The 12,106-nt window shown below is 53.2% G+C and overlaps 1 protein-coding gene across 5 annotated transcripts in view; it reads left to right on the forward strand.

Moving 5' to 3' along the window:
- The window catches only part of GRB10 (growth factor receptor bound protein 10), a 209,717-nt gene that overhangs the window by 172,386 nt on the left and 25,225 nt on the right, over positions 1-12,106 (forward strand). For all 5 annotated transcript variants that reach the window (XM_058296624.2, XM_012526047.4, XM_071215044.1 and 2 more), the window contains 3 exons: positions 948-1,104; positions 9,247-9,362; positions 10,334-10,408. In XM_058296624.2, coding sequence (XP_058152607.1) covers positions 948-1,104; positions 9,247-9,362; positions 10,334-10,408 — 348 coding nt within the window. The remainder of the gene's footprint in view (positions 1-947; positions 1,105-9,246; positions 9,363-10,333; positions 10,409-12,106) is intronic.

Genomic DNA, 12,106 nt, shown 5'->3' on the forward strand with positions numbered 1-12,106 from the left:
GGGCTTGCTCCGCTCCCCAGGGCATGTGTCCGGCGGGTGAGCCTCCTCCCTGCCCACCTGCCTGGAAAGCGCCTTCCTGCCCTGGAGAGCCCTGCGTGCGGACAGAGGGCTGGCGCCCAGCGGGGGCAGCGGGGGCCATGCAGGGGCCAGCGCCTTCTCTGGAGGTGGCCTCCACTTAAAAATGCCCTCGCGTTCCTCCAACGGCTGCCTCTCCCATGCCGTCGAGGCAGGAATCCTTTTCTTTACGGGATCTCCCATTCCCGCGAGGCTGCCTCCTCCAGGTGTTTGTTGCGGGGGCAGAGTATTTTTATGCTCTCCGCCCGAGGGCTCCTCGTTGGGGGTGGCTGAGCAGTGCCAGGCTCGCACAGCTTGCCTGTGGTTTTGTAGGGGCAGGAGCCGAGGCAGTTTGCGCCTGTGCTCTTAGCACGCACGGGCCTTTTTTGGTTTTCCTTTTCAGTATATTGATTGGTCGTAACTTCTTGCGGAGCCCAGGGGGATGAGAGCTGGGGGGATGTGGGCTTGGAGAGCCCTGCGAAGTGGCAGGACAAGTCCCCAGAAGCTGGGGCAGGAGGAAGAGACCTGCCCTCCGTGGGATTTTTGTTTCTCTGTTTTTGTCCAGTTGGTTCAGCTGTGCCCTGTCCAGCCCCAACAGCCATTCTTAGTTAATTCTGTCCCCGCCTGAGAAAGGTGTTGGAGGAGCAGCTTGTCAGCTCTGGCTTTGGTCCCGGGAAGCGTCCTGGGTGTTTGCAGAAGGGTCTATCGGAATCTTGGGAGCTCTGCCCCTTCTGAAGTGGGGACGGGGAGGGCAGAGAAGGTGGCACCGCCCGGACGTTTGGAAGGAGAGTCGTGCAGCGCAAGGCTGGCCCTTCCCCTCTCGTTCCCCCGTGTGTTTTGGCTTGGGAAAGCCCGTGTGCTTTCCCTGGAAGCCTCCACTTTGTGTGTTGCAGGATGTTAAAGTCTTCAGTGAAGATGGGACGTGCAAAGTGGTGGAGATCCCAGCGGACACGACCGCCAGGGACCTGTGCCAGCTGCTGGTGTACAGAAGCCACTGCGTGGACGACAACAGCTGGACGCTGGTGGAGCAGCACCCGCAGCTGGGAATGGGTAGGGAGCAGCGGGGGACGGGGACGCCCGGCGTGCACCTGGGGGAGACCGCCTCGCCGCCCGGGGCACAGGCCCTCTGCCTGCTGCCCGCCCCGTCCTGCCGCAGCCGCCCGCCTGCTGCCCTTGACATTCCCCTTTTCCTTTCTTCCCCTGCTGCCCTCTCCCCTCTGGTGAGTAGACCAAGCTTGCTCTTAGGTGGACGTGGCGGTAATTTCCCAAGGACTCAGACAGATGGAGAAGGTTCTCCCGGGGGTGCAGCTCCTCTCCCCAGCTGGAAAGCCTGGGATGGGCGGGAGGGAAGGAGTGGGGCTGGCTGCCCGCCTAGCTTTGGGGAGGGAAGGAGACTGCATGCCCGGGTAGCCTGCCGTGGGCGTGGGGTGGGGCAGGAGCCCCTACTCTTTCCGGGCGGATAATAAGGTCATGGAGATTGCAGGAAAGCACCCGGAAGGCGTGGCCTCAAGGCACTTTCTAAGTAAAGCTTGGCTAGTCTGAGTCCTACACCTCACTGCACCCAGCAGTTAGTAAGGCTCCTCGAGGTGTGCACGTGTGGGGAGGCAGGTGTCCTGTGCTGCAGAGAGCAAGAGAACTCCTTTATGTCACGAACAGTTGAGAAGAGGTACTATGGACAGAATGTTGGGAGATTTTTTGCTCAGCTGGTGTCTTTCAGGTAAAACGTTTCGGAGGCTTTCGTTGGTAAATAGTTAAATCTCTCTTGCTTAACTTCTTCTTGGATCAACTATGATGCTTACAAAATCATAGGCAAGTATTAAGAATTTTCTCTAACTCAATTGGTGTAACCCCTCTGGTCTCTTGAAAAAGGGACAAGCTGCACAGATTCCAAACTTTTCATGGTCCTGAATTTTTTTCAGGAAACTTTTTGAAAGATTAAGAACTTGTACTTAATCTTCTAGGTCAGAAATTTTCATTTAACCAAGTAACATTCTTTCAATTATGTTCATTTTAAGCCTGAATAATGTAATAGAGTTGACTTTGTCACTGTTTTGTAACTCCCTCTGTACTTTCAGGAAGAAAGTATGCTTTTTTAAGTAAGCCAGTAAGATTTTTTTCTGGTTTCTTTCTCTTTTCTCCCCATCACCGACATTTCTGTGCATGCTCAGAAGCTTTCTCCTTTGTCACAGCCTCCTGCCAGGTGCATTCAGGATTCAGGGATCGTAGTGTCACGGTTACTTCTGTGCAGACTTACCGTCACACTCCAGTTTGGAACATCCATGAATGGATCCTGCAGTGGTCTGATAAGGCAATCAAAAGCATCTGTTTACACACAAACCACGGAAATTAAACAATGGTGGGAAACCTACAGTGTCTTTATGAATACAGAATTAACTTTTAAAAGATTCTGCTTAGTAGGAACCAAATACAATGAATATTGTCAAAAGCCCCTATGAAAATCTGAACATTTTTTAAACAGGAACTTCTGCAGACATCATAATAAATGAATATAATTATACACATTTAGTGCATATATAAAAGTAAAGAGCACGGAGGTGTCTAAAATTTTAACTTACAAGGAATTTTCCAGAAATTTTGATTCACATGTTGCTTGTGGTAACACTTGATTTCTAGACAGATTAATTACATGTTAAAACCTTGGAAATAATCAGCTCAACTAACAATTCTGAAAATCACATGCACACTCAGTGTTGTTAGGGATACGATATTTATATGACATATTCCTTTCTTATTCACAGACTGAAAAAATTCTTAAAGGGGGGTAATACTTTATTTTAAAGCCAAACATAAAAGAGAAAAAGGAGGGGAGCAAGTGAAAATCACTAGAAGAAGGTGCATTTGGGCCACTTGGGCTTACTTGACAAAAAGCAACCCAGGAGCCTCGTGCCACCGGGGCCTGCCTGCCCTTGGAACGGGTGCTATCGCTCCGCCAGTCTTCCTCGTTAGCGGCCGGCGAGCACCCTCTGGCCTCGGCCCGCCTCTAGAGGCTTTGTGGGTTGGTGGAGCCCCTGTGCTAGAAGGCCACACCCCAGGGAGTCCCTCCGCTGTCCCGGAAGGACTTGCTGTCTCCCTGTCCTGGGAACGTCTTTGCCTGCTCTTTGGTCTGTGATCCAAACCTATCATTTAATTTTTTTACACTCAGTTAAATTGCCATTTAGGTGAAAGCGGCATTCTTCCTTCCGTTCTTCCCCAGCGTTTGCTTGTCGGGAGCGCGTTAGGGGGACCCTGTCCCAAAGCCGTCCCCTGCGGCGGTGCCCTGGGTCCCTTCAGAGAAGCCCTTGGGGTGTTTCAGCATCACGTCCCCTTGGAGTCAGCGGAAGGGCGCAGGGCCCGGTGCTGGATGTTCTCTGTTCCGGGGGTCCCCAGCGTGTTGGTGGGTCTTTGCAGCACACCCAGTCAGTCCTCATTTACTCTGAGGGCAGGATTGCCCCGACCTCCAGGCCCCCAGCTGGCGTTGCTTGGGTTTGGAACATCTTACCTCTTACTCCTGGAGGAACACAACGTCGCTAATGCTATTTTGGGCACCCCGATAGGTGCGTTAACAGACGTGTACAGAGCCGAGAGGCTGGTGGCTTGGGCAGAAGGCAGCCGTGAGGCTCCCCAAGCCTCTTAGTTACCTCCAGTCGCAGAGCGCCTCCTTAGTCTCTACAGAGTCCAGAAATCCAGGATGTCAGAGCACCGTTGCCATGCTGAGCTTGTCCTAAAGTATTAGGACCTTAAAAATATCTGGGGAGGCCGCCAGAGCACAGCGGGCAGGTATAGCGCGCCGGCAGGCTGGGGGACAGGCGCAGGTGGGGACCACCTGCTGCCATCCAACACAGTGGCGTTAGGCTGGCAGGCAAAGAGGACACGGTTTCCAGAGCCAGAGCCAACGGCCCTTCCTAATTCCCGCTGTCAACTGCCGGGATCATTTGTTGCTTGGGGGGCTCTGAAATGTGCCCTGTATCTTGGAAGCCAGAGCCCTCAGTGACTGATGATCTCAGGTGAGCGGGCGGCAGGTGCGGTGATCCCAGGGCCCTGGTTCAGGTGCTCTTCCTTTAAGTCAGGGGTTCTTAGCCTCTTTTGGTCCAGGACCCCTTTGCCAGTCGGGTGAAAACCACACCTCCTTCTCAGAAGGTGGCAGCAGATAGTTTTATGACACTCAGTAGTGGCGTGTCTTTAAATTAAATTTTAGGATTACTCAAAAATGTTTTACAACTTTCCCGTGATTTCATGACCGGGTAAGCTTATGCGGCTCAACATCTGTTCAAACCATCATTTTCGGCAAACATTTTGAAATCCGAGTTTTCCCACAGCCTCATAAAACCATCTCCACCCTCCTTTTTGCAGGGAGTTACCCACGGCACTCAGAACACAGTACATAAAAGTGAAAATCACAGTAGGTCCACACCATCCTGTGTCATATTTAATAAATGTGTCCCACCTGCACCAACATGTCCCCACAAGAATGTTTTTAAATGCATAAAATAACATTATAAGGGAAATCCATTACAAATATTGACATACAATTACTAAAATAAGAAACATGTAATACCATATAAATGTGGTTCTTTCTTAACACAGTAAATAAGAATTCAATACATCAAAACTACAAGAAGTTAAATTTCATTTTTTAAAGACATGTCAAATGTGCAGACTTGCTGTTAATCTTTAATAAGAACTTTGAGCCGTGGTGCAGTGTCCAACAAGGCGACACGCATCGTGTTGGACATCTAATCGAGTTGTTTCCTCAGTGTGGGCTCACGGGCCCCCTGAAATCATGGGCCGCTGTTAGGACGCCCTCCTGTAAACGGCCCGTCACAGGGGCGCACGTCGCGGTGGCCCCAGTACTTGTGGGTAGATATTTAGATGTGGAGACACTGTCCGGTCCACAGTAGACAGCCAGTTAGTTCCCCGGTAGGGGCAGGTCAGCGTGGACGCCCCCATCCCTGCCCCAAAGCTCAGCGCGGCCAGGACGCCTCCACGGCCAGTGACGGCACCGCCAGCCTGCGGAGTGACCGAGGAGCAGGCAGGTGGCCCCGCTTCCTGACAGCTGGGAGCATAGCGAGCCACGCAGCCCCTCGGTGCCCCCGGGCGCCCTGAACTGCAGCTGTGTGTAAACTCCACCCCGGCCCAGCGTGGCAAGGAGTGCAGGCAGAAGTCACAAAATCCAGAGACCCCAGGGGAGACAGTCCCACTCAGAGAAGGGCAGTGCAGGCGGATCGTGGACTCGGAAGGGCTTGAGAAACTCGGGGGTGAGCTAGGGGGAAAGACCCCTGCACAGCTTTGTGTTCTTGGGGCCAAGTAAGCAGGGCCACGGCAGTAACCGCTGGGGGCACTGCCCCTGCTGCAGGTTGTGAGCTCTTACCCTGACAAACGGGAAGGTGTCCAGGGGAAGCCGCAGGCGCAGCTGCCTCCGCCGGGGCCCTGTCCGTGAGATTGGAAAGGCACGCAAGCAATGTCCTCTTCCCACTGCACGTGCACCTAGAGGGCGGCTTGCAGGGCTTAGCCAACGGCAGGAGGCTTTCTGTGGGCGCGACATCGCGCCGTGGCTCTGCTCAGAGTTTCTGGCGGCCTGAGGAAGGCCCCGCAGCTGTTAAGTTGCATGTGGACAGCAAGCTCTGTGATCCTCGAGGGCCGCCTGGCAGAGAGGACAGACCGGAGGTGGTCAGTCTGCTTGGACACAGGCGGGGGTGCGCCATGGCATCGGGATGAGGCAGCTGTGCCAGGGCGCTGTGCACAGGCGCTCCCCGTCGGTCCCCCACATGTTAGCGGCACACGTCAGGTTTCACTCACAGCCGTTGGAGTTGTCTGATTTTTTTTTTTAAGATAACACAGATCATAAAAAAGATTACATTAAAAAATACAGGAGGTCCCCACATACCCCCACTCCCCCCCCCCACTCCTCCCACATCAACAACCTCCTTCATCATCGTGTCACGTTCACTGCATTTGGTGAATACATTCAGAGCTCTGCTGCACCGCATGGAGAGTGGTTTACATTGTAGTTCACACTCTCCCCAGTACATTCAGTGAGTTATGGCAGGATATGTAAGGTCCTGCATCATTCCCTTAAATATCATTCAGGACAACTCCAAGTCCTAAAAATTGTCTGATTTTTAAGTATTTTTCACCTGGAGTTCGGATAGTGACCCAGATGCTGAGCTTAGTTTTAGACATTTGAAAAAGATGACTACCATTCCTGGCATTCTTCTCTATTCCATTTATACAAAATGTTCTTTTGGAAGAGCCTGATTTGAAGAGTCGCGTGCCGCTTTTTTTATCTTCCAGGCAATTACAATAATAGGAAGTTGGTGGCAGTGTGTGTAACCTGATCTAAGATCTTTGGAAATCTGTGTCTTTGGATTGAAAATCAGCACTGGGTGAAAGCATGGAACCCAGGTCGGCCAGTCCACATACTCATGACTGGAAACTGGTGTGTGTAGAGGTTCAGGGGCACACCACGGCCGCCCGCACGTCCCGGGGAGGCTGGCCCTCAGTCTCTCCGACCCCACGTCTGGTGACTGCCCGCCGGCTCTGCTCCCTAACTCCTGGGGCACTTGGATGGAGACCCCACCTCGGGGTATCCACAGCCCCCGGTGCCCAGGCTGACCCTGAGCAGAGAAACACGCCTCCTTTCAGAGAACGCGCTCCACGACGGACCCCCACCCACCTTGCACCCCTTGCCAGGACCCCAAGCTGCTCCTGGCATCTGGCTCTGGGGCGACAAGCAGACGTCACGCCGAGCTGGCTCGTGGTTGCTGTGCTCGGCTTCCCATAGCGTTTCTAAGGAAGGGCCCTGTGGGGCGGGCGGGGGTCTGCACCTGCCAGTTGTGACATGCTGCCTCGTGGTCCGCTGTGTCACTGAGGCCCTTTTTGGTTCTCGTCAGGACTTTGCAGACATGCCCTTGCTCTGCAGTTAGAGATCTTGTTCTCCCCTAAGTAGCTGCCACCCTGCTACTTTGTTTCTTTTTACCTGGATTAAAAAAAAATCCTGGGAAGCAGATTTGGCCCAGTGGTTAGGGCACCCATCTACCACATGGGAGGTCCCCGGTTCAAACCCAGGCCTCCTTGACCCGTGTGGAACTGGCCCACATGCAGTGCTGATGCGCGCAAGGAGTGCCGTGCCGCGTAGGGGAGCCCCACGCGCAAGGAATGTGCCCCATAAGGAGAGCCGCCCAGCGCAAAAGAAAGTTCAGCCTGCCCAGGAATGGTGCCACACACACGGAGAGCTGACAAAACAAGATGACGCAACAAAAAGAAACACAGATTCCTGTGCCACTGATAAGGGTAGAAGCAGTCACAGAAGCACACAGCGAATGGACACAGAGAGCAGACAACTGGGGGTTGGGGGGGAAGGGGAGAGAAAAAAAGAAAAAATAAACTTAAAAATCTTAAAAAAAAAAAAAATTAATCCTATATACCAGCCATGAAAAGGCTTTTGGTTTTTTGCCCAATAACTTAAATATTTTCTCTGAATATAAGTCATTGATTTATTGCCACCCCTCCAAAAAAAATTCCATTTTAAGCATTGACCTTGAGCTCAACCCAAAGCCAAGAGAACCATTTTAATGGCACATGTAAGTTGTGAATGGTTTCTCTTCTCTTTTGCTGTCATGAGGAAAAGTAAGGTCAGTGTGTTGGTTCACATATTGCTAGTAAAAGTCTCTCCCCAGTCAGGACAAATGGGAAATATTTCATGTGTGGTGGTAGTACATTCCCTGATACTGTGAGCTTCCTGGCAGCCAAGGGGAGAAAATTCCTTTTATCTTGGCATATCCAGGTTTTAAATCTGTTTTTATTAGGGACTCCCTTCTTTGTTATTTACAGATCCACAGAGTGGACAAATCAGCCCTAGAATCTGTTCCATCCAAGATTAGCACCCATGGTGGCAATTATCCTTTGTAGAACACAGTTCTTTTTTCATGTTCTGAGACCACTTTGAATCAGAATCGCTTTAACTCTAAACTTCAACCCTTCCTTCAAAGGTGAGCCTTTTCTAGGAATTCATTCCTGGCTGAATGTATGGAGTGAGCTGGTTGCATTGTTGCATCAATTCATTAGCACTTGATTCTCTGCCCTTTTGGCATCAGTTCACTTTATTCTCTGCCCTTTTGGCGATTGTGCCCTGGATTTGCTCATAATAGGCTGAAACAGGTTTTTTTGTTTGTTTTTTATCCCGTGATGGCCCCTTCGTCTCTCTGTTGCATCCACTTGTGTCCACTCATCATCTTTAGGAGGCAGATGCCCAACTACTTGAGCCACATCCACTGCTCATTGTACCTGCTGGTCTTCTTTAGGAGACACTGGGAACCAAACCTGGGACCTCTCGTGTGGGAGGCGGGTGCCCAGCTGCTTGAGCCACATCTGCTCCCTGAAAGGTTTCTTTATTCCATTATTTAATATGGTCAGTTCCTGGTCTACCCCTCGCCCCCCAGTTCTCACACTTCCTGAAGTTACGCTCAGGAGAGTGCGTAGCCTCCCTCTGGCAGCAGCAGGACCGGTTTGGGAGCGTGCCGGGTCTTTGAGCTGTACCAGGGACCAGAAGTGCTCAGACCCCGGGGAGGTGACTTTCCAGGGAGAAGCTGCTGCTCAGGTGTGCGCACATGCATCCTGCGTGCGCGTGCATGTGCCGTGTGTGCGTGCACGCTCACTGGGTAACGGCGTGTGTTCTTACCTGGGTAGGAGTCAGCAGATGCGAGCGCCTCTCTCACGTGGTTAGCAGGTTTTGGGCGCACAGACAGGGCAGCGCGCACTTGCGGTCTGATCATCGTGTTCCCTCCCGTTCAGATTCCCCCCAGGGAAACCTCTCTGCCCCTGCCGCCGCCCCAGCCCCGTCCTTCCTCTCGTGTGGCCCTGAGCCCAGTGCTCTCTGCCACCTCGCGCTGTCCTCATATGTTCTCCCACTTCTGCTTGTCTGTGTCCTTTCCAGGGGTCGGAATGACTCAATTTAAGGATAACATCGACTCCCACCAGGATATTTTACTGATGCCAAATTCGAAAGAAGGAAACCAAAGTACCCGTGGAGTGGATTTCCCGTTCTGTGTAGTTTTGAGACTTTTTGTGGCTCCGGTAGCTCACGAAAGAGGGGTGTGGGCTTCGGTTCTTTCCTGACCCATCCTGGTACGCGGGGCTCAAAGACCAGAGCGGCACCCTGCCTGTCGCGTCTCACCGCATGCTTTCCCTCCACAGAGAGGTGCCTGGAGGACCACGAGCTGGTGGCGCAGGTGGACGGCACCATGGCGAGCGAGAGCAAGTTTTTATTCAGGAAGAACTATGCAAAGTACGAGTTTTTTAAAAACCCTACGGTAAGTCGGACCTGTTTGCCTGTGGGGCTCCTGAACTCTTGTGCTTTACGCTGGAGTTTTTATCAGGTTGCAGAACGACTGCCTGGGGGTCTGACAAAGTAGCTGGCTGAGAATCCAGCTGGTGCTGCTTCTAACTCAGCAGCTCGTGCTCGACACTCAGTCTCCGAACGCGTAGCTGAGCGCTTCTGCGGCGGTCCTACGGGAGCCGCCGCCTCCTCCAGGTAGACGGTCTCCAGGGCAGTAGACGGGGAAGGCCGGGCTTTTTTTCAGTCAATTTGCAATATCTTGGCTAAATTGCCACAAATTGATCAACTGCTTAGTGTGAGATAGACTCACGCAAAGAGCACATTCTACTTTGGGATTCTGTATGGAAGAGAAATGATGCCTGGGTGTGTCGAGCTGGTCTCCTGGCTTTGTCTTTCCTTTTCTGTATTTTTGGGGAGGGGGGTTTGTGAAATACCAGAGAAACGGGCCTCACGCCTCTCCCAGCACGGCCCCTTACTCCAAATTGCAAGGCCAATTGTGGAAGCTTGGGAGAAGAGCTGGCTCCGATCAGTTACCTGCCTTTTTACTCCAAAGTAAAAGCCATTTTTGAGTACTCTACCAGAAAAGGCTGTTTCAGTTTGCCGTGTTCACCTTTTAATATCAGGAATGCCTTCTTTCATTGATGCCACCACATTGTAGCACTGGGCATTTACTCTTCGCTGTGGTGCAAGCCCTGAGAGGTGAATTCAGTATCAACCGTAATCCAGATTCCGGTCTCCACCTTGACATTGAAGAGAGCGGACCCTCACCCTTGAAAATGGGTGCTCCTGCTGCGCGGGGGAGTCCGAGGCCTGCCTTGTCCAGTTGAGGATCCTGTAGGGATGGATCCTCGTAGGGACGGTTTTAATACTGGCATCTAAGTTTGCCCTTGCCCCCACTTTGAAGCTTACCTTTGCTGTATTTGTTTCTTCTCCCCTTTTCCTTAGAATTTCTTCCCAGAGCAGATGGTTACTTGGTGTCAGCAGTCAAATGGCAGCATTCCCCAAACGCAGCTTTTGCAGGTACGGGGTAGAAACAGACTTCCGCGGATATCAAGTTTGTCGCTCGAAGTCCTCCGGGACCCCTGGCGGCCCCCGTGGAAGCCCGCGAGCCGGCGCCCTCGCCCACACCGCCGGGCCGCAGCGCAGCCAGGGGTGAATGCGCTTCCAGGCTGAAACGAGCTCGCAGAGACAGGGCAGACGAGCTCCGCTTAGGGGAAATCGAGGCCCATGGCCCTCGAGCGAGTGCAGGGAGGCGGGCTGGGGGCGCGGCGGGCTGGTCCCTGCCATGGGGGTCTCGGCCCCACAGCTCTGGTCTCAGGACAGGCCACCGCCAACCCGTGAATCTACCGAAACACCACCTTATAGGGAAAAAGCATTCAGTTGCCTTAAAGCGCTTTCCAGGAAATGTCGTAGGTTAAAAGTAAGGAAGTCATTTCAGTCCTTTTGCCACGGTCTCACGACCGCTCTGCTGCCCGGGCCCTGCGTCCCCGCCCGGGGGGCCTCTCCTGCCTCCTGCCAGCTCGTGCTCTTCCAGGGGGCTCACGGACCTGAACGCGCACAGCTGGGCCTGTCACAGCGTGCCCGCGTGTGACGCCGTACGTGGTGCCCCGAGGCAGCCAGCGACACCCAGCCTAAGAAAACGCGCTGCTGCAGAACGCTGCCCACGAGCGCGTCTCCTCCGGCTTGCCGCGCTCTGCGTTGTTTCCACGTCTCCACGCTGAGTGTTTGAGAGCTCTGTCCCAGGAGGGGCCTTCCAGAAGCCCCCGCCGAGACGCCCTGGCCTCAGACCGCGGGGCAGGGGCTGCCCACACCTGGTCGTCACCAGCACGTGCTGGCCCTGAACCGCTCGTTCCCTTTCGGGTGGCGCTGCGTGGAGGCCGGGGCCGCCCCAGCCTGGCTGTGCTGCCCCTGGAGAGGGCGCTGCGCCTGCCTCCGCCACCTCCACGCCCGCTCCCAGCCTCTCCGCCAGAGCGAGGACGTCAAGGGTGTCTTTGTTTCTGAAATACCCTGTATTTCAACTTCAAAAAATGAAATAGCAGACAAAAGGCAGCTTAAATTATGAAAACCTCTGCTCAGGCAGATTTCTCTCATTTAATCTTAAAACAACCTCCATTTGTTTCTTCACTGTTCAGAAAGATACATAAGTGAACACAGATCGGGTAGATGGTATGTCCAGGGTCTCCTTGTTTGTGACAAAATGAAGGAAAAAGGGCTTGGTCGTGTTCACATCCCATAAAACTAAACCTCCAATTTTTTTTTTGGACCCTTAGCATTGACGTATTTCCTTCTTTGCCTTGGCTATAAAAATATTACAGCGGTTTCGTTAGCTTGGTTGTGTATTTCCCACGTATCACCATACTCTCGCCTCCTTGTAATGGAGGAACATTCTCGTGTTTGCATTATTAATTGCATCCTCGTGCCCACGGAAATCGCCGTGTGACGCAGCCCCCAGGTGGTCACCCTGCCACCCTTCAGGTCCCACCAAGCTCCCCAGGCTGCGCCGCGACCCCACGTAGCAGCCAGCAGTGGTGGTGGCACTACTGGAGTGTGCTTCCAGCAGCACTGCCCGGGGCTGCTTGTGCTTGAAGCCGCCCCCTCCTGCAGATTCTGAGCCTGCCTGTGGGGAGTTAAGCTGGGCTGGTGGGCACTCCCCAGGGGGCTTCCCAGGCGCAATCTTGTGCAGACAAACAGATGGCAAGTGGCGGGATCCCCTCCCCT

This window comes from Dasypus novemcinctus, chromosome 5 (assembly GCF_030445035.2).
Source record: "Dasypus novemcinctus isolate mDasNov1 chromosome 5, mDasNov1.1.hap2, whole genome shotgun sequence".
Taxonomy (NCBI): Eukaryota; Metazoa; Chordata; class Mammalia; order Cingulata; family Dasypodidae; genus Dasypus; species Dasypus novemcinctus.